This window comes from Mus musculus, chromosome X, assembly GCF_000001635.26.
Source record: "Mus musculus strain C57BL/6J chromosome X, GRCm38.p6 C57BL/6J".
In the NCBI taxonomy this organism is placed as follows: Eukaryota; Metazoa; Chordata; class Mammalia; order Rodentia; family Muridae; genus Mus; species Mus musculus.
This window is the reverse complement of record NC_000086.7, coordinates 84,558,074-84,578,076: the sequence shown is the minus strand read 5'-3', so window position 1 is coordinate 84,578,076 and position 20,003 is coordinate 84,558,074. Positions and strand designations below refer to the sequence as shown.

At 35.7% G+C, this 20,003-nt stretch overlaps 1 protein-coding gene across 9 annotated transcripts in view; it reads right to left on the bottom strand.

Moving 5' to 3' along the window:
• Positions 1 to 20,003, bottom strand: part of Dmd (dystrophin, muscular dystrophy) — a 2,390,387-nt gene that overhangs the window by 626,974 nt on the left and 1,743,410 nt on the right. For all 9 annotated transcript variants that reach the window (XM_006527768.3, XM_017318377.1, XM_017318376.1 and 6 more), the window contains one exon: positions 2,306 to 2,517. In XM_006527768.3, the coding sequence (XP_006527831.1) occupies positions 2,306 to 2,517 (212 nt within the window). The remainder of the gene's footprint in view (positions 1 to 2,305; positions 2,518 to 20,003) is intronic.

Sequence of the window (20,003 nt, the reverse complement as noted above, 5' to 3'; positions counted from 1 at the left end):
TATTGAATATTAGCTAAAGGATTATTAATACAAGTTAGTATATCTGAAATTAACTGGGAAAAAGATCTGGTGAGTGAGACATGGTAGAAAACCTAGGCCTTACATAAAATTCATGGACTAAATGAGCACATTCTCTGTGTCTTTAGGGCAACCAATATGTTTAAAACAATAGTTTTGCAAAAACTGGAAAAGCTTATTCCCAAGTGACCAGCTGGACTGAGATTGTAGGAAAGGATTTATCAGGTTCTAATTGAGTATAACTAAAAAAAATAAATTATTACTAATTGTTATAGTATTATGTTCTTGATCTCTCAGGTTTTATTTCTCAATACAACTTAACATATTATAAACAGACTGCTTTGGATATGAGATATTTTAGAAATGAATAAAAAGACATTATCCAAGAAAATTATGTTTTTTTTTCCCTTAGATAACAAAATCAGATATGTCAGATTCAGATCCTTGCCTACAAGAAAGATTTTCTGACAGAGTGGAAAAAACAGTGGAGAGTTTTTGATCAAGTATCCAACCATACCACCTTCTGACCACATTATTTCACTGGTTAAAAAATCTCTTAAGCCAAATGGATGGACCTGGAGGGCATCATCCTGAGTGAGGTAACACATTCACAAAGGAACTCACACAATATGTACTCACTGATAAGTGGATATTAGCCCCAAACCTAGGATTCCCAAGATATAAGGTACAATTTGCTAAACACATGAAACTCAAGAAGAATGAAGACTGAAGTGTGGACACTATGCCCCTCTTTAGAATTGGGAACAAAACACCCATGGAAGGAGTTGCAGAGACAAAGTTTGGAGCTGAGATGAAAGGATGGACCATGTAGAGACTGCCATATCCAGGGATCCACCCCATAATCAGCATCCAAACGCTGACACCATTGCATACCCTAGCAAGATTTTATTGAAAGGACCCAGATGTAGCTATCTCTTGTGAGACTATGCCGGGGCCTAGCAAACACAGAAGTGGATGCTCACAGTCAGCTAATGGATGGATCACAGGGCTCCCAATGGAGGAGCTAGAGAAAGAACCCAAGGAGCTAAAGGGATCGGCAACCCTATAGGTGGAACAACATTATGAACTAACCAGTACCCCGGAGCTCTTGACTCTAGCTGCATATGTAACAAAAGATGGCCTAATCGGCCATCACTGGAAAGAGAGACCCATTGGACACGTAAACTTTGTATGTCCCAGTACAGGGGAACGCCAGGGCCAAAAAGGGGGAGTGGGTGGGTAGGGGAGTGGGGGTGGGTGGGTATGGGGGACTTTTGGTATAGCATTGGAAATGTAAATGAGCTAAATACCTAATAAAAAATGGAAAAAAAATCTCTTAACAGTATCCTCTGCTTAGCTTTTAATGTCTCAGATGATCAAATGTATATAAAGCATCATGCATGGTACTTGACAAAATGAATGCATTTTATTTCTTTACCACTTCCTTTTAGCCTAGAGAGTGCTAAATTATTAAGTGGGAAGGTATTTCTAACATTGTAAAAGAGAAAGGTAGAAGAAAGTGAGAATACAAGTTCCCCTTATACATTTTCTGATTCCCACTCACTCCCTTCTCCAGTGAGGTATAAGGGGGAATGCATCTATTACTTTTCCTAAGAAGAAATTAATGACACATATTAAGTTAACCTCATATTACTATAGAAGTGTGGTGTGAATATTATCTTTGAAGTGTTCTTAAAAGAATGGTGTGGTGTAAAACCCAGGTGATAAGCAGGGATTTATCTCACTTCATAGAGTGCTTGCCTAGCATCAAAAAGTCTTGAATTCAACCCCCAGCAGGAATTTAGCATGGTGGCAAAGGACATGCTTCTGATTCCAACGGGTGTATGCAGGAAAGTCAGAAGTGAAGGCAAGAACAGGCTATGGAAGACCCTATATTAACAAAACAAAAGCAAACTAAACTCTGTGCATAATACAAGATGAAAATTAACTTTAATGTTGCAATGTGCTATCAGTTATCAGTTTTCCTATAACCTATACTGTGTCTCAAAATTTTAAATCATGTAGATGTAGTGGCACTCATCTGTAGTCTTGAGTATTTTGAGTTTAGATTTTTGTCTCAAAACCAACCAACCAACCAACCAGCCAACCAACCAACCAGCCAGCCAACCAACCAACCAACCAACAAACCAACCAATCAAAAACAAGCAAGAATTCCACTTTTCACTTCCTAAATGTAATTTTCACTAAGAAAACATTAAATTTTAATTTATGGCATGCTTTCATTTGCTATACAAAATATTTTTTTAAAGATATGCTTGACACTAACCTTGGTTTCTGTGATCTTCTTTTGGATTGCATCTACTGTGTGAGGACCTTCTTTCCATGAGTCAAGCTTGCCTCTGACCTGTCCTATGACCTGTTCGGCTTCTTCCTTAGCTTCCAGCCATTGTGTTGAATCCTTTAACATTTCATTCAACTGTTGTCTCCTGTTCTGCAGCTGTTCTTGAACCTCATCCCACTGAATCTGAATTCTTTCAACTGGAATAAAAATAAGAATAAAGAACAGTAATTATTACTCAAGAGAAGACAGTGGAAATTTAGAATCTAAACGTCATTGCACATGTATATTTCTCATTAAATATATCCAAGGTGCTATGAGTGATATAGGTAAAATAATTAACAAAATCATTTCTTCAGGTGACAAATTTGACTTTCTATTAAATTACTTGCATTGAAATAAACTACAATATTGGTGCCATGTTTAGAAATATAAATTCAACTTTAGACTCTGACACTAAATAACAATTATTTATTAGAAAGGTACTAGAGGGCTTGGCTCTATTACCTCAGCACTTACTTGTGGGCATAAGGATCTGTGTTTGGATGTTCCAAAACCAGAGTCAAGATGGGAAGCAGAGACAGGCCCAGATGAGCTCATTGGGTATCTAGTCTCTCTTACTTAGTGAGGTTTCAAAGAGGGACATTGTCTCAAAGAAATGGTGGAAAACACCTGAGGACTGACTCCAACGGTTGTGCTCTGGCCTTCATGGTCAAATGAGAACAAATAAGACGAGACATTGATCTTTACACATATTTAACAGGGATATTTGGACAAATATACTTGATACATATGCCACTATGAAGATTTTAAACAATAATCTTGCAAATTCCACAGAACAAAACATTACCAACATTGTAATAGTATCCAGATGATATGAGTCCATGATTCTTATAGGTATCAATACATTTTCTGGGGGCACGTTATCTTTGCAAAACAGACATTTTAAAGGAGGTATCTTGGGAACAAATTACTTCAGAGATTTTATTGTGAGCAGCTTTTTATATCTATGGCTTAAGATATAACACTTTCCTTCTAAGTATATCTTTGGTAACTAACTGCATATTCAAATATCATTATTATAGAAGAAGTTTTCCTGATCATCCTTTGTATGACCATGTATACTTATAACATACTACTATGATTTATAGTTTTACTTTTCTATTTCTCACTCTACTCAGTAGATACCTTAGCTGCAAGAATAGGGATGTGTAGTGGATGCTGCCAGTGACCAATCTATATACCTTTGGTACTTTCCTTGAGTACTCATTAGGAAGCACTTGCATGAAGGATTTCTTTTATCTTGAACAGACTTGCAAGGGGAATTAAAGCCTCAGTAGCAGTATTAAGGCAATGCCAGATAAGAGTTGGAAGAACATTACTCCTTGATCCCTGCCCTTGTTGCATTGGGGTAAAAAAAAAAAAAAAAAAAAAAAAAAAAAAAAAAAACTATGAGAAGTATTTTCCACTATTCTCTGGGAGTTCCTTTAGCAATGCTGAACAACTGTTAAAAACAATAGCCTTCACAATAACTGGCTTCCTTAGTTTCTTTCCTTTACCTATCATGGTTCCCCTACCCTACAGGTAATTTCTTTGGTTACCTTACAAATAAACCACATTTTCCTCTAGAATTCTGAGGTTTATTTCTTGGGAAACATAGTCCAAATTAGTATTAGTATATTCACTAAAATAAAAACTATCAAGATTGTTGCAAGATGGCTTAGTTGGAAAAGGCATATGCTGCTTGGCTTGATGATCAAAGGTCAAACCCTAGGATTTATAGGTAGAAAGTTGTTCTCTGTTCTGCATATGTGCTGCATGGTATATGTACCCCACTCACCCATGTTCCTACCCACAAATGTGTATGTACATACAAACAAACAAATGTTAGTAACTTTTTTAAAAAGAAAGAAAGTGTTACCAAGTCACTGTAGCAGAGCTTATCACTTGGCATTTGGTATTCTTCCAGCAACACTCTGTCAAATGAATTATACTCAAGAAGATTTCAATTCTCCATTTTCTTTTTTATAACAATGGAATAATGATGATTCTAAAGTCAATCCTTCCCCTAAATCTTGAGTCATTCTTATTGAAAAATGGACATTTTCTCTTTATTATGTTTCTACTTAATATCCTTTCTTTTTTAATTTTTAAAGTTTTTTTATTATATACTTTTTTATATACATTTCAGATGCTATCCCAAAAGTTCCCTATACACTTTCCCTGCCCTGCTCCCCTACCCACCCACTCCCACTTCTTGGCCCTGGTGTTCCCCTGTACTGGGGCATATAAAGTTTGCAATACCAAGGGGCCTCTCTTCCCAGTGATGGTCGACTAGGCCATCTTCTGCTACATACGCAGCTAGAGATAGGAGCTCTGGGGGGACTGGTTAGTTTATATTGTTCTTCCACCTATAGGGTTGCAGATCCCTTTAGCTCTTTGGGTGCTTTCTCTAGCTCCTCCATTGGGGGCCCTGTGTTCCATCTTATAGATGACTGTGAGCATCCACTTCTGTATTTGCCAGGCACTGGCATAGCCTCATACGAGACAGCTATAACAGGGACCCTGTTAATATCCTTTCAATAATTGTTATAACTTCTATTTTATTGTCCTCAGTGACACTCATAATCTCTATCTCATGTAAATAAATGTTCTGTGATTTTGGGTGCTTTTGTTTTAATTTGATTTTCAAGTCTATATTTTCAGGGATCTTTTCTGCAGTTTTTTTTTTACTAATTTCATTTGCATTAACCATTTGTTTATTTGTGTAAAACTTCAAAATCATGTTTGTTATTAGAATACCATCATATGCATTGAATTCCACACACAAAATGTTTGATGAGTTGATGAATCCTGTTTGATGGAGTTGTTTAATCCTTTTTGGCTATTTGAAATTCAATCATTGACAAAGGAATGGAATATAGAAAAGTCTTTCAATATAAACCTAATGCTATTTTATAGACATTTTAAAACTTAGAACCATGTTGAACTCTAGAAGGTAATAACCACAAATAGTGTATTATTATTTATTATTATTAACTAAGTATAATTAGATGAATATTATAAAGAGAAGAAGTGTATATCACTGTGAAACAAGGTACATATTTGAGAATTCATTTTGAAAAGGAGAGATTATGGAGATATTATTGTCTTTAGAAGAGGACATGTGCATAAGGCTTTAGAGAAATAAACAATCAAATTGCCAATTATATAAAAAACAGTATTTGACTTGCAATTCTCTTGGCATATATATATATATATATATATATATGTATATATATATATATGGCCTTTACATTTACATATATATATATATATATATATATATATATATATATATATATATGGTCTCAAACTCAGAAACCTGCCTGCCTCTGTCTCCCAAGTGCTGGGATTAAAACCGTGCACCACCACTGCCTGGCCAAAAGTGCATATTTATTTATATTTACCCAAAGACTCACTTTCCATGCCTCTTAAACTATTGTATGCATATGTTGTTTCTCTTTCCGTGTCTATCTATCTATCTATCTATCTATCTATCTATGTATCTATCTATCTATCTTTGTACCTATTCATCCATGTGTCTATGACATTGTAAATATAGAGTGAGACCTTTATGACCATATGCAACAATATAGATAGATCTCAAAAATACAATGTTGAGGCATAGAAAAGTCAGTTAAAATTGAGCAGACTTTGAAAACCTGTTTGATTAAATGAATCATAATAAACTGAGAAAAAAGAATAGAATATTTTAGGACTTTGGAAAGTAGTTACCTTTGGATTCTTATGAAGTGTCTGACAAGGTTCTGATAATATTTTGTTTCTAGACTTGTGTAGTTTTTACACAGATGCATTTAGTTTATGATTATTTAGTAATTTGGATGTTTATGCTGAGTGTAATTTTAATCATATATTGAAATTGAATAAATAAATATAACAAAGTATTATTTAACTTACAAAATGTACTATATGTATAATTTAGAGGTTCTCCTTTAAATGTAGTACAACATATATATGGATTCGTTTGCTAAAGTTATAATGTGGTTTAGGGCTTGTATTTCTACAGATGTTGCTCAGTGATTAAAAAAAAACATAATAAGCTTGCCCACCATACAGGAACTCTTAGTCTTAGTACCACAAAAGGAGAATATGTAAGGTATATTTACTTGCCATAACAGATTAGACCATAAAGACTAATCAGTTGTTCACCTATCGAGAAAAAAAAAAAAAAAAAAAAAGATGGGCAGTGCAGTTGAGTAACTGGCAATAATCACCAGGGAAGACCTTGAACAAACACATGTAGAAAATTTTAGAAGCATTACAGGTATTTCATTTTGTCAAGAGATGAAAGAGGCATAAAATATAAAGATCATCAAAGCAAAGCTGTTATTCTGGAAATGGTTCAGTGTGGGAGTTGGACAGCATACAGACCTAGTAATTGTCCATAATGGGCAGCAATTCAAATTACAGATTTTTATCACACTTGCAACACTTTTCCCCAGGAGATTGATTGACCAAAGATGTATTGTAGCAATACATTTGGTCACTACAGCTCATACTGTTAGATTTACATTTACACCAGATTCCACTGACATACAAAAGTGAAATAATAATAAAATATATGCACATAAACCCAGACAATCTGTGCATGTTTCTAATTGAAAAGCAACTCAGAAATACACATTTTTTTTCTCATAGAGGTCCATTGCAGAAAGCTTCTCAACTGATTTACAGAGTAAATATATGCTGGATAATGAAGGGAAGTAAATAACCAAAGCTTCAACTCAGGATGACAGACTGGGAACCAGCATGAGTCTTGATTTACAGGTCTCCAGAAGTGTCAAGTTGGAAACCTAGTAATCATGCTAAGAATCACAATATTGCAGAAAGAAACAGTTCAGTTGATTAAGTACTAACCAATTCTTCGCTTCACGTTCTTAAATGAGCTATGTTTGATTATTGATATACATTCTTGGCTGAAATAAATTCCTACAGCTTTCCTAAGAATGACTGGTATGTAAAAAAAGAAATGACTGTTATTTTGAACATCCACTGCTACTGAACAAAGAATAGCAATTTCAGCACTGTTATAAGCTGAGAATTAAAAGCTTGTGTTATTGAATTTTAGAAAGTAACCTTGATTTCAGTGTGTCCTGGATTCTAGTCCTAGTCTTGTAATAAAACCACAAATTCTAATTGGAAAAGTTAATTTACTAGGCAAGCATCAGCCTTTTCAACTGAGAAAGTAAAATAATGAACAACTGGATAGCCACAGCATTATAGTGATGTAAATCTAAGCAATGAGCACAAGCATAAAGAGCCGTGTTAAGCAAGGTGATGCTGCTTTTCTAAAAGGAAAAGACTAAACAACAGATTACCAGGACCCATCCATGATAGTCTGGGGATACACACAGTGGATCTTAATGATCTCACAGATCATCCCAGTATTCCATGTAGAAAATTCCCTAGCTTATACTTATACTCTGGGCTAATCTTCTGATGTCACATGAGTAAAATGAAGAGAACAGATATGCTCACCTGTATGAAAAGATAGGGGCAATGATGCCAAATATTGTCAAGACAATGAACTCTGAATTATCTTTTTGTGGTTAGAAAAAAACATGGGGAATTACAAACTGTCTCCTGACGCAATAAATAAAGAAAGCACCATTACTGTATTTCTGTACTTAGCTACATACAGCTATACCAAGAATAATGTTAATATATTTCAATGTTTGTCCTTCAAAGACTTAAAGCAATGAAAAGGAAAAAGAATATTGACCAAATTACAGATGATATTGATGTATATCCTCTTGATTTCCAAGAAGTATTTAACATGAGTTTATGGAAGATCTGTCAATAAGTACTACAAAAAGAAGTTCAAAACAAGTTCATAAAGAAGAGGAAAAGGAATATATGGTAACCATATATGCCTCATTCCATTTAGGAAGAAGAGAGGAGGAATGCGATTACTGTGCTATAACATATCAGACACTAGAGAGAAGAAATCAAGGGGACACGAAAAAGTTCTAGTTACTATTATCAAATGGACTATCTGCTTTTCTTCTAACCTCCAAAACCTGCAATACAGGGATAACAAAGCATTTAAATTCACAGATGATAGAAGCAGAATAAATACTTAATTTAAAATATACCAATATAATCCAAACTGATAAGATTCATTTGGAGCATGGACGTGATCATTAATTTACTCTTAATTGTATACTAAATATATTGCAATATAGAGATAATAACAAAAGAGATCAGTAATCTATTGAGATGAAATAAATAGTGGCCATGATTCATTATCTGTATCTGTCCCAAATTTGCTCTCAATTTTATGGGTAGAAATGTACAATTAACTACTTAAGTGATATTTCTTCAGGCTTCTTAAATTTTGAGTGATGAAACAAAGAGCAAGCAGATTGGCTGTGCTATGGGATTCTTTCCAGCTGTAACAAGTTCTGACATGCGTGTTTCTTTCTCTCTTCCTTTCTTTCTCTCTCTCTTTCTTTCTTTCTTTCTTTCTTTCTTTCTTTCTTTCTTTCTTTCTTTCTTTCTTTCTCTCTCTCTCTCTCTCTCTCTTTCTTTCTTTCTTTCTTTCTCTCTTTCTTAATTTCTTTCTTTCTTTCTTTTGGAATGTATAAATTTTAGGTTTACTGTTATTTTTATGTTTTTTATTTATTATTTTTTAATTAGGTATTTTCTTTATTTACATTTCAAATGCTATCCCAAAAGTCCCCCAGTCACCCCCCACTCCCACTTCTTGTTCCTGGCGTTCCCCGTACTGAGGCATATAAAGTTTGCAAGACCAATGATGGCCAACTAGGCCATCTTCTGATACATATGCAGTGTTTCTTAATGCTTCTGCTGGAGATAGAAGACTGCAGAATTTAGCCAACACTGTGATTTCATGTGCAATCAACATATCAAGAGCCACATTGTTCTCCTAGATGGTGATTAGTCATGTTTCACCTTGGTAATCCTATGGTCACATACTAGGTCATGCTGAAAGTCAGATAAAGTAAGCTCAAGACAACCTTTAAAAATATCCTTTTCTAGATTGATGGTGTTTTCCTCTTTGTATCTTGATAGAGGCATGCAGCACATCGGTATGTATGTTTTATTCATAAAAGCTCATCAAATGGCATACAGAGATATATGCTAAATCAAGGTTGGTATAGACAAAAGAAATGTCCTGAATAATGAGCTATAGATAAAGAAATACACATTGTATTTAAGGGTAAAATGAACTTGTATCACAGAATTACTTTGGAATGCATCAGAAAACAATGGGGATTGTGGGTAATCAAAGAGATGAAGTAATTGAGCAGGCTCTGGATTCTAAATGACAAGTTCTTGGCTATACCGCATAGCTTTCAGTTTCTTTTCCCTTTTGAAACATTTCAAAGCATTAAATTGTTAAGTAAAGCGTTTTCCCACAGCAAACAAAGCAGCAGCATACTACTTAAGCAGTTTGGAATTTGCTAACACCTCTTTCGAATGTTGAAGAAAATACTACCTGTAGAAATGGAAGTTTAAAGGATATGAAACAGGATTCATAGTAATACAATGGCTAAATGCTTTGCTCAAAAATCACACTAAATGTGAATGGAGTGGAGCCAGAAATGGACTTAAGGCCAGTTTCTTTTTCAATAATTAAGCTGGCAACTAAATATTAGGTGATAATCTGAAAAGTATGGCAAATAGCCCTATGGAACAGATAATGAGTCTATCTTCTAAAGAACATTTATTTTCCTATTTGTCTTATTAATCACATGAAAGTTATTATGGAAGATGATTTTTAAAATGGAGAGACTATTAGTATACACAAAAGCCTGAATTTGGGAAAACCAATCTGTTTTACAAGTACCTGCAAATGTCCATATGTTAAATGCTCCATCTCCAGCTTGTCACTGCTAAACGGGTCTGGAACTCTTTACCAGGCATGACGTAGTGCAAAAGCTTTGGATAACTGAGGATGAGTCCTAAAAGAGGATTGTAAATCCTTTTTGTCTCAGCCATTTTCTTCTAATGATGAGATGATGAGTGGTTTTGTGTCCCTGTGGTTCCTGCCATGGCATGTTCCACCAGCCTAAAAACAAAAATGCCTACCAACTTTTCACTTTGATTATCCCCAGAATTTATTGCTGTGGCAGAAAGCTAAGAACTGTAAAATATTTGAGTTTATTATCCTAGGTCACATGCAAGGCACAGAAAAGAAACTATCTAGATGTGATATAAACAAAGCCTATTGTTGGGTAATTCATCTGTCCAGTAGCCCAGTCACTGCATAATTAGGTGTCAAATATAGCAAATAAAATGCTAACAACATATAAAGTTATAGAAACAGTCCATTACAGCAGATTTAAAGGGTCCCATTACAATTTCAGCACCGCAGATTTATTAACATGCCAAAACCATGCAATGAACATAACAACACTTAGCCATCACTATACATTTGTAGAATGTTTATGAATTCATTGGAATTCCATTAACACACATGAAATTTCATTTGTACACCTTGTACTCAAGCTTTGTTTATATGAATTAACAAAAGCAAATGCTATCAGAAAAATGACATGGGCTCACTGTCATTATTATACAAACATTCTACAGATTCTTCTTTCAAGTTAAGCAAATAAAAATTAGTGCAATGAGTACAAACTATTTGTAAAATATAAAATCATGTATATATGTGTTCTTCCTTAGCCAGCTCTTTCCCTTCATTTTTGAGGTGTCCCTCTCTCCCACACATGGATCTGTTCTTGTACTCTACTTTCTTGCCTTTCTACTTCTTTATGCCAATTATTCTATTTCAAAACTTTCTGGATTTTTAATCTCATTCTAGAACACATTACTTCTGATGTGTAAAAGAAAATAACAATGATTCAGCAAATCAACATGCCCCATAATTTTTTTCTATTCCCTTCTACCCATCTAACAAATCATGTCTTTCTCCTGCACAGAACAGTGGTTCAAACACAGCACTTGATGTGCCAGGATGGGAGGATACCCAGCAGAGGATCCACCTTCTTAGAGGGAAGAGGAAGGGGTGGGTGGAGGAATAATGTGTGTGGGGGTGTGTGGGGTGATTGGAAGCAGGGATGGACAAGGGTCAGGACGTAAAATGAATAAAAATATAAATTAATGAGAAAGCAAAGATGGCTTGGACCACAGCAGCATTTTTTATTCAAACTCAGGCTCTCTCCTCGATTTTCTAAACTAGAATTTCCATTTTAAACCAGATTCTTCTGGTGATTTAATATTCATGCTAAAGTCTGAGAAGCACTAGTTTCCACCCAGCATTCACACAATCATATCCCAGGTGATGTTCCCACCCAATGCAAATTGACTTTTGCCACAGAAATTGCTTTTGCAGATGATAGCAGTAACCTTCAAGTTGCTAGAGCCTTGGAGCCTCTAGACTGTGTATTTATTTTCATAAAGTGCCCTTCATTATGTGTCATCACTGAAAATGCCTTCTTAAGTCTTCTCTTCTGATTAAGAGAACAGAATCATGCTTTCATTTTGTTCTAACAGTTTGGCCACTTCTCAGATTGTTCTGTCCACCCCTTAAATATTGCTATTCATTGGGAGTCTCTCTTTAATTTCACCTTAATTTACATACTCTCCCTGGTGAATTCATTTCCATATACTGCTTCATTTGCTACCTCTCAGGTGAGCTCACTCAAATCTCTGTATTAAGCAATCTCCTGAGGTCCACAGAGCCAGCTACTCACTAAATCACTTGGAAAGTGTCAACATATCCAAATCTAGCATACCATTCCTTTGCCTAACTCCTGACACATCTGTTTCTCTATCTAATCATTTAAGGAAAAACATGCAAACCACCCTCAATTCCACTTACCTCCTCTCTTTTAATGGAGAATTCCAAGTCATATAACCTTTCAACCCTTTTAATTGCTCTTATAACCTCTCTATCATCTGACTATCTCTTCCTTAGGCTGTCTTAATTAAAAGCCCCCTGTTGCTTTCTCTAATTGTTAGATCATAAGCTTCTCTACACATTTGAATTACCTGGGGTACTTTAAAAAATACCAGTGTCTGGGACCTAGTTCCAAAGGTTCTGAATTAATTGGTTTGGGGTGGAATTAAGGCAACAGCATTGTTTTTAAAGCTTCCTGTAATGATTCTGCTATATAGCAAAAAATGCAAGTTATTAATCTAACACTGGCCTTTTGTATTATTTATCTATCTTCATTAATTTGGTCAAATAAGTCTTTTGAAGATAAAAATCTAATTCTGTCAGTCATCATGTGTAAAATTCCATTCACTTTACGTTCGCCTGTGCTATCTAGGTATTAAAAAATGACACTCTCTTACAACACGTTTGAAAAAATAGACTTTACTTTTCTTTATTTTTTTATGTTTTAGTTTCATAGCTTCTGGTGCCTGATGTGAAGCCTGTTCTCAAGGAGTGCAGACACATGATTCTTCAGCATATGTTCTGTGAGCTGTACATCGCCCTTTTTCAGATGGCACAGTCTGGATCAACATCACTACCATTAATCATTTGCTCTCCCTTATCATTCTCTTTGACTAAATGAAAGGTTACACTGTTCTCCCTTTTGAGTTTCTTAATCATTTTCTTTTTGTTTCCTTACCTTAGCTCTGAATAAACAGATTGCACTGTGCAGTAATTATTTACTATCTGATGTACCCATTACCTGATGATGGGCCACACATTTAGGTTCTTAGGAGAAATGAGTATGAGTCATAAGAGGAGATGCAAAATGTGTAGAAAGGACTAATAGCGCTTGTTTATCATCCACAGACGAATATGATACAGGCAAAAATGCTCACAGACATACATAATACATAAATCTGGTACATATATGTAATAAGTGTTATGAGAATAAAATATGTATTTAAATAATTTACGAAAATGGGGCTTCTTTTAAAAAATTTTTTTGGTATATTTCTCATTTACATTTCCAATGCTATCCCAAAAGTCCCCCATACCCTCCCCCCCCCACTCCCCTACCCACCAACTCCCACTTCTTGGCCCTGGCTTTACCCTGTACTGGGGCATATAAAGTTTGCAAGACCTAGGGGCCTCTCTTCCCAATGATGATCAACTAGGCCATCTTCTGCTACATATGCAGCTAGAGACACGAGTTCTTGGGGTACTGGTTAGTTCATATCATTGTTCCACCTATAGGGTCGCAGACCCCTTTAGCTCCTTGGGTAGTTTCTCTAGATCCTCCATTGGAGGCCCTGTGTTCCATCCTATAGATGACTGTGAGCATCCACTTCTGTATTTGCCAGGTACGGGCATAGCCTCACTTGAGACAGCTATATCAGGGTCCTTTCAGCAAAATCTTGCTGGCATATGCAATAGTGTCTGGGTTTGGTGACTGATTATGGGATGGATCCCTAGGTGGGTAGCATTTGAAATGTAAATAAAGAAAATATCTAATAAAATTAATTAATTAATTTTAATAAAAGATGATAGGGGTAGCCAGGTGTAAACTAAGTCTACATCCTACCCTAGCTATAAATGCAGAGGTTATGAAATTCAAACATTTTATAGACATTTATTCAGGAAATATTCATAGAAACATAAACATTGATTCATTCACTTAGTGAACAAACTTTTAATTGAATGATGCCTCTGAACCAAGGTGCAAGATATAAAAAAGACTATTAAGATTTGGAAAGAGTGTAAAGAAACATTACAGATGGCAGAAGGGTTGGTGGAGGGTGGAGATCTTATATATGACAAAGTGCTATTAACCTTTACAGTAAATTGATATGTAATGAAAAAAGAAATTATTTATCTAAGAAATAAGTATATGTTATTATATAAGGTATTAGTTATTATTTGATATTTACATTCATTCTAAATAATTCTCAGACACATGAGAGGTTATCAACAAAAAGGTTGGTATATATTAAAAAACAATTGAGCAAAGACTCGAATAAACGCATGACATACAAATATAAAGAAAAATAATTGTCAAATGTTCCAATAGCTTTACATGTCTAAGAACATAAAGAAAACATTCTCTTGTTTGATACTAAGTTTTTTGTATTTTTTGCGAAGGTTAAAGTACATCTGTTTTCTATGTTTTAAAAAGAATTATCTGCTTGCTGCAATTGTAAAATTACGATGTTATTCTGTATCTCATTTTAGAGAAAACAGCTACAGCGCTTTACATTTGCTGTCACTTTGGAATTCAAAAAACATTTTTCACATATATTATGCCTTGTTAAATTTCTCTGTGTTTTCTTTTTTCCTATGGGGATTCTGTTTTAGAAGATTTTTTTCTTTTAAAATTAAGGTAATTAGACCATTCCTTTTGTGTATTTCTTAGTGATGTTTCCTCAAGGTTCTCTCTTCGCTCTCTCTATCTCTCTCTCTCTCTCACACACACACACAAACCTAAAAGAAGACAGCCACAAGAACAGAATGCCAACTCTAACAACAAAAATAATAGGAAGCAACAATTACTTTTCCTTAATATCTCTTAATATCAATGGACTCAATTCCCCCAATAAAAAGAGATAGACTAACAGACTGGCTACACAAACAGGACCCAACATTTTGTTGCTTACAGGAAACCCATCTCAGGGAAAAAGACAGACACTACCTCAGAATGAAAGGCTGGAAAACAATTTTCCAAGCAAATGATCTAAACAAACAAGCTGGAGTAGCCATTCTAATATCTAATAAAATCGACTTCCAACCCAAAGTTATCAAAAAAGACAAGGAGGGACACTTCATACTCATCAAAAGTAAAATCTTCCAAGAGGAACTCTCAATTCTGAATATCTGTGCTTCAAATGCAAGGGCAGCCACATTCATTAAAGAAACTTTAGTAAGCTCAAAGCACACATTGCACCTCACAAAATAACACTGGGAGACTTCAACACACCACTTTGATCAATGGACAGATGATGGAAGCAGAAACTAAACAGGGACACAGTGAAACTAACAGAAGTTATGAAACAAATGGACTTAACAGATATCTACAGAACATTTTATCCTAAAACAAAAGGATATACCTTCTTCTCAGCATCTCATGGTGTCTTCTCCAAAATTGACCATATAATTGGTCACAAAACAGGCCTCAACAGATACAAAAATATTGAAATTGACCCATGCATCCTATCAGATCACCATGGACTAAGGCTGATCTTCAATGTAACATAAATAATAGAAAGACAACATTCACGTGGAAACTGAACAACACTCTTCTCAATGATACCTTGGTCAAGGAAGGAATAAAGAAAGAAATTAAGGACTTTTTGGAGTTTAATGAAAATAAATCCACAACATAACCAAACTTATGGGACACAATGAAAGCATTTCTAAGAAGAAAACTCATAGGTCTGAGTGCCTCCAAAAACAAACTAGAGAGAGCACACACTAGCACCTTGACCACACACCTAAAAGCTCTAGAACAAAAGGAAGGAAATTCACCCAAGAGGAGTAGAAGGCAGGAATTAATCAAACTCAGGGGTGAAATCAACCAAGTAGAAACAAGAACTATTCAAAGAATCAACCAAATGAGGAGCTGGTTCTTTGAGAAAATCAACAGGATCGATAAACCCTTAGCCAGAGGGCACAGGGACAGCATCCTAATTAACAAAATCAGAAATGAAAACGGTAACATAACAATAGATCATAAAGAAATCCAAAACACCATCAGATCCTTCTACAAAAGGCTATACTCAACATAACTGGAAAACCTGGATGAAATGGACAAATTTCTAGACAGATACCAGGTACCAAAGTTAAATAAGGATCAAGTTAATGATCTAAACAGTCCCATATCCCCTAAAGAAATAGAAGCAGTCATTAATAGTCTCCCAACCAAATAAAGCCCAGGACCAGATGGGTTTAGTGCAGAGTTCTATTAGACCTTCAAGGATCTAATTCCAGTTCTGCACAAACTATCCCACAAAATATAAGCAGAAAGTACTTTACGCAATTCATTCTATTAAGCCACAATTACTCTGATACCTAAACCACAGAAAGATCCAACAAAGGTAGAGGACTTCAGACCAATTTCCCTTATGAATATCGATGCACAAATCCTCAATAAAATTCTCGGTAACCGAATCCAAGAACACCTTAAAACAATCATCCATCCTGACCAATTAAGTTTTATTCCAGGAAAGCAGGGATGATTTAATATATGGAAATCCATCAACGTAATTCATTATATAAACAAACTCAAAGACAAAAACCACATGATCATCTCGTTAGATGCGGTGAAAGCATTTGACAAAATCCAACATGCATTCATGTTAAAAATTTTGAAAGATTAGGAATTCAAGGCCTGTACCTAAAAATAATAAAAGCAATATACAACAAACCAGTAGCCAACATCAAAGTAAATGGAGAGAAGCTGGAAGCAATACCACTAAATTTAGGGACTAGACAAGGCTGTCCACTTTCTCCCTACCTATTCAATATAGTACTCAAAGTCCTAGCCAGAGCAATTAGATAACAAAAGGAGGTCAAGGGGATATAAATTGGAAAAGAAGTATTCAAAATATCACTATTTGGACATGATATGACAGTATATATAAGTGATCCTAAAAATTCCACCAGAGAACTCTTAAACCTGACAAACAACTTCAGTGAAGTAGGGGGATATAAAATTAACTCAAACAAATCAGTCGCCTTTCTCTACACAAAGATAAACAGGTTGAAAAAGAAATTAAGGAAACAGCACCCTTCAAAATAGCCACAAATAATATAAAATACCTTGGTGTGACTCTATCTAAGAAAGTGAAAGATCTGTATGAAAAGAACTTCAAGTCTCTGAAGAAAGAAATTAAAGATCTCAGAAGATGGAAAGATCTCCTATGCTCATGGATTGGCAGGATCAATATAGTAAAAATGACTATCTTGCCAAAAGCAATCTACAGAGTCAATGCAATCCCCATCAAAATTCCAACTCATTTCTTCAACGAATTAGAAAGAGCAATCTGCAAATTTATCTGGAATAACAAAAAACCTAGGATAGCAAAAACTCTTCTCAAGGATAAAAGAACCTCTGGTGGAATCACCATGCCTGACCTAAAGCTGTACTACAGAGCAATTGTGATAAAAACTGCATGGTACTGGTATAGCAACAGACAAGTAGACCAATGGAATAGAATTGAAGACCCAGAAATGAACCCACACACCTATGGTCACTTGATCTTTGACCAGGGAGCTAAAACCATCCAGTGGAAAAAAGACAGCATTTTCAACTAATGGTGCTGGTACAACTGGAGGTTAACATGTAGAAGAATGAGAATTGATCCATTCCTATCTCCTTGTACTAAGGTCAAATGTAAGTGGATCAAGGAACTCCACATAAAACCAGAGACACTGAAACTTATAGAGGAGAAAGTGGGGGAAAGCCTTGAAGATATGGGCACAGGGGAAAACTTCCTGAATAGAGCAGCAATGGCTTGTGCTGTAAGATCGAGAATTGACAAATGGGACCTCATAAAATTTCAAGGCTTCTGTAAGGCAAAGGACACCGTCAATAAGACAAAAAGGCCACCAACAGACTGGGAAAGGATCTTTAGCTATCCTAAATCAGATAGGGGACCAATATCTAATATATATAAATAATTGAAGAAGGTGGACTCCAGACAATCAGATAACCACATTTAAAAGTGGGGCTCAGAGGTAAACAAAGAATTCTCACCTGAGGAATACCAAATGGCTGAGAAGCACCTGAAAAAATGTTCAGTATCCTTAATCATCAGGGAAATTCAAATCAAAACAGCCCTGAGATTTCATCTCACACCACTCAGAATGGCTAAATTCAAAAATTCAGGTGACAGCAGATTCTGGCGAGGATGTGGAGAAAGACGAACACTCCTCCATTGCTGGTGGGATTGCAAGCTTGTACAACCACTCTGGAAATCACTCTGGTGTTTCCTCAGAAAATTGGACATAGTACTACCGGAGGATACTGCAATACCTCTCCTGGGCATACATCCAGAAGATGTTCCAACTGATAAGAAGGACACATGCTTCACTATGTTCATAGCAGCCTTATTTATAATAGCCAGAAGCTGGAAAGAACCCAGATGTCCCTCAACAGAGGAATGGATACAGAAAATGTGGTACATTTACACAATGGAGTACTACTCAGCTATTAAAAAGAATGAATTTATGAAATTCCTAGGCAAATGGATTGACCTGGAGGGCATCATCCTGAGTGAGGTAACACAATCACAAAAGAACTCACATGATATGTACTCACTGATAAGTAGATAGTAGCCCAGAACCTTAGAATACACAAGATACAAGATACAAAGCACAGGAAACTCAAGAAGAACGAAGACCAAAGTGTGGACACTTTGCCTCTTCTTAGAATTGGGAACAAAACACGCATGGAACGAGTTACAGAGACACAGTTTGGAGCTGAGACCAAAGGATGGACCATCTAGAGACTACCATATCCGGGGATCCATCCCATAATAAGCCGCCAAAAGCAGACACCATTGCAAACATTAGCAAGATTTTGATGAAAGGACCCTGATATAGCTGTCTCTTATGAGACTATTTCGGGGCGTAGCAAACACAGAAGTGGATGCTCACAGTCAGCTATTGGATGAAGCACAGGGCCCCCAATGGAGGAGTGGAAGTGGAAGTGGTGGGTAGGGGAGCAGGTCGGAGGGAGGATATAGGGATCTTTCAGGATAGCACTTGAAAGATAAACATTTCTAAGTAAACAAATTAGTTCCATATTCACTTGTATTGGATCACTTTCTTTTGCTATGTCTTCAAGATAAAATTGATTTAAATGTACCATTTATGAGAAAGAGAACCTAAATGTGGATTTTTTAATGTTCCTTGGGTTTTCTATGGTTATCGTAAGGATTTGAGTCTTCATTCCCATTTGAAATGAGAATGACAAGAATTGATACTATTTATTCTGAATATCAGTCATGAAACTGCTAACTGGAGAAGAGATTAGGGAATGAGACAAGAAAAGATGTACAATTTCAGAAGATGATATCAGGCAAGACATACAGGCATAGCTTAATAATGAGTGGTAAACAGGGAGAATTCATTAGCAATATACCATAGGATAGAAAGCATGGGCAGTATCCAAACTCTGGGCAATGCCTAGAATTCAATATTTAGTATATGATAGGTGTGTCAAATAATGACTCTGATGAAGAAAGAGTGGCATTAGAAAATCTTTGCAATCCTTTTAAAGGATCTAAGTCCCAACTCCACCATACTCCCCCATCTGTATCAGTTTATTCTCTGTTGCTGTGACAAACACCATAACCTAAAATAATTGGGAAGGAAAGGATTTATTATAGCTTATAGCGTATAGCTTATAGCTTTAGTCTATCATGAGCGGAAGCCAAGGCAGGAACTTAATAGAGACCATGGAGGAATACAGTTTACTTGATTGCTCCCCCATGGTTTCCTCAGATTACTTTTAATGTTACAACCTAATTCCCAGGAATGACACAGCCCACAGTGTGCTAGAGCCTGTCACATCAACTCTTAATAAGTAAAACGTTAGACATACTTTCCTATAGAGCAATATATTGAAGGCTATTCTTCATACGAGGTTCTTTCTTCCAAGGTGACTGTGGTTTAATAAGCCAGACAATTGTTTTGCAGGAAAAAGATGTAACTAACTGACCATTGTTTTTACAGAAACTATACATAGATAACTGT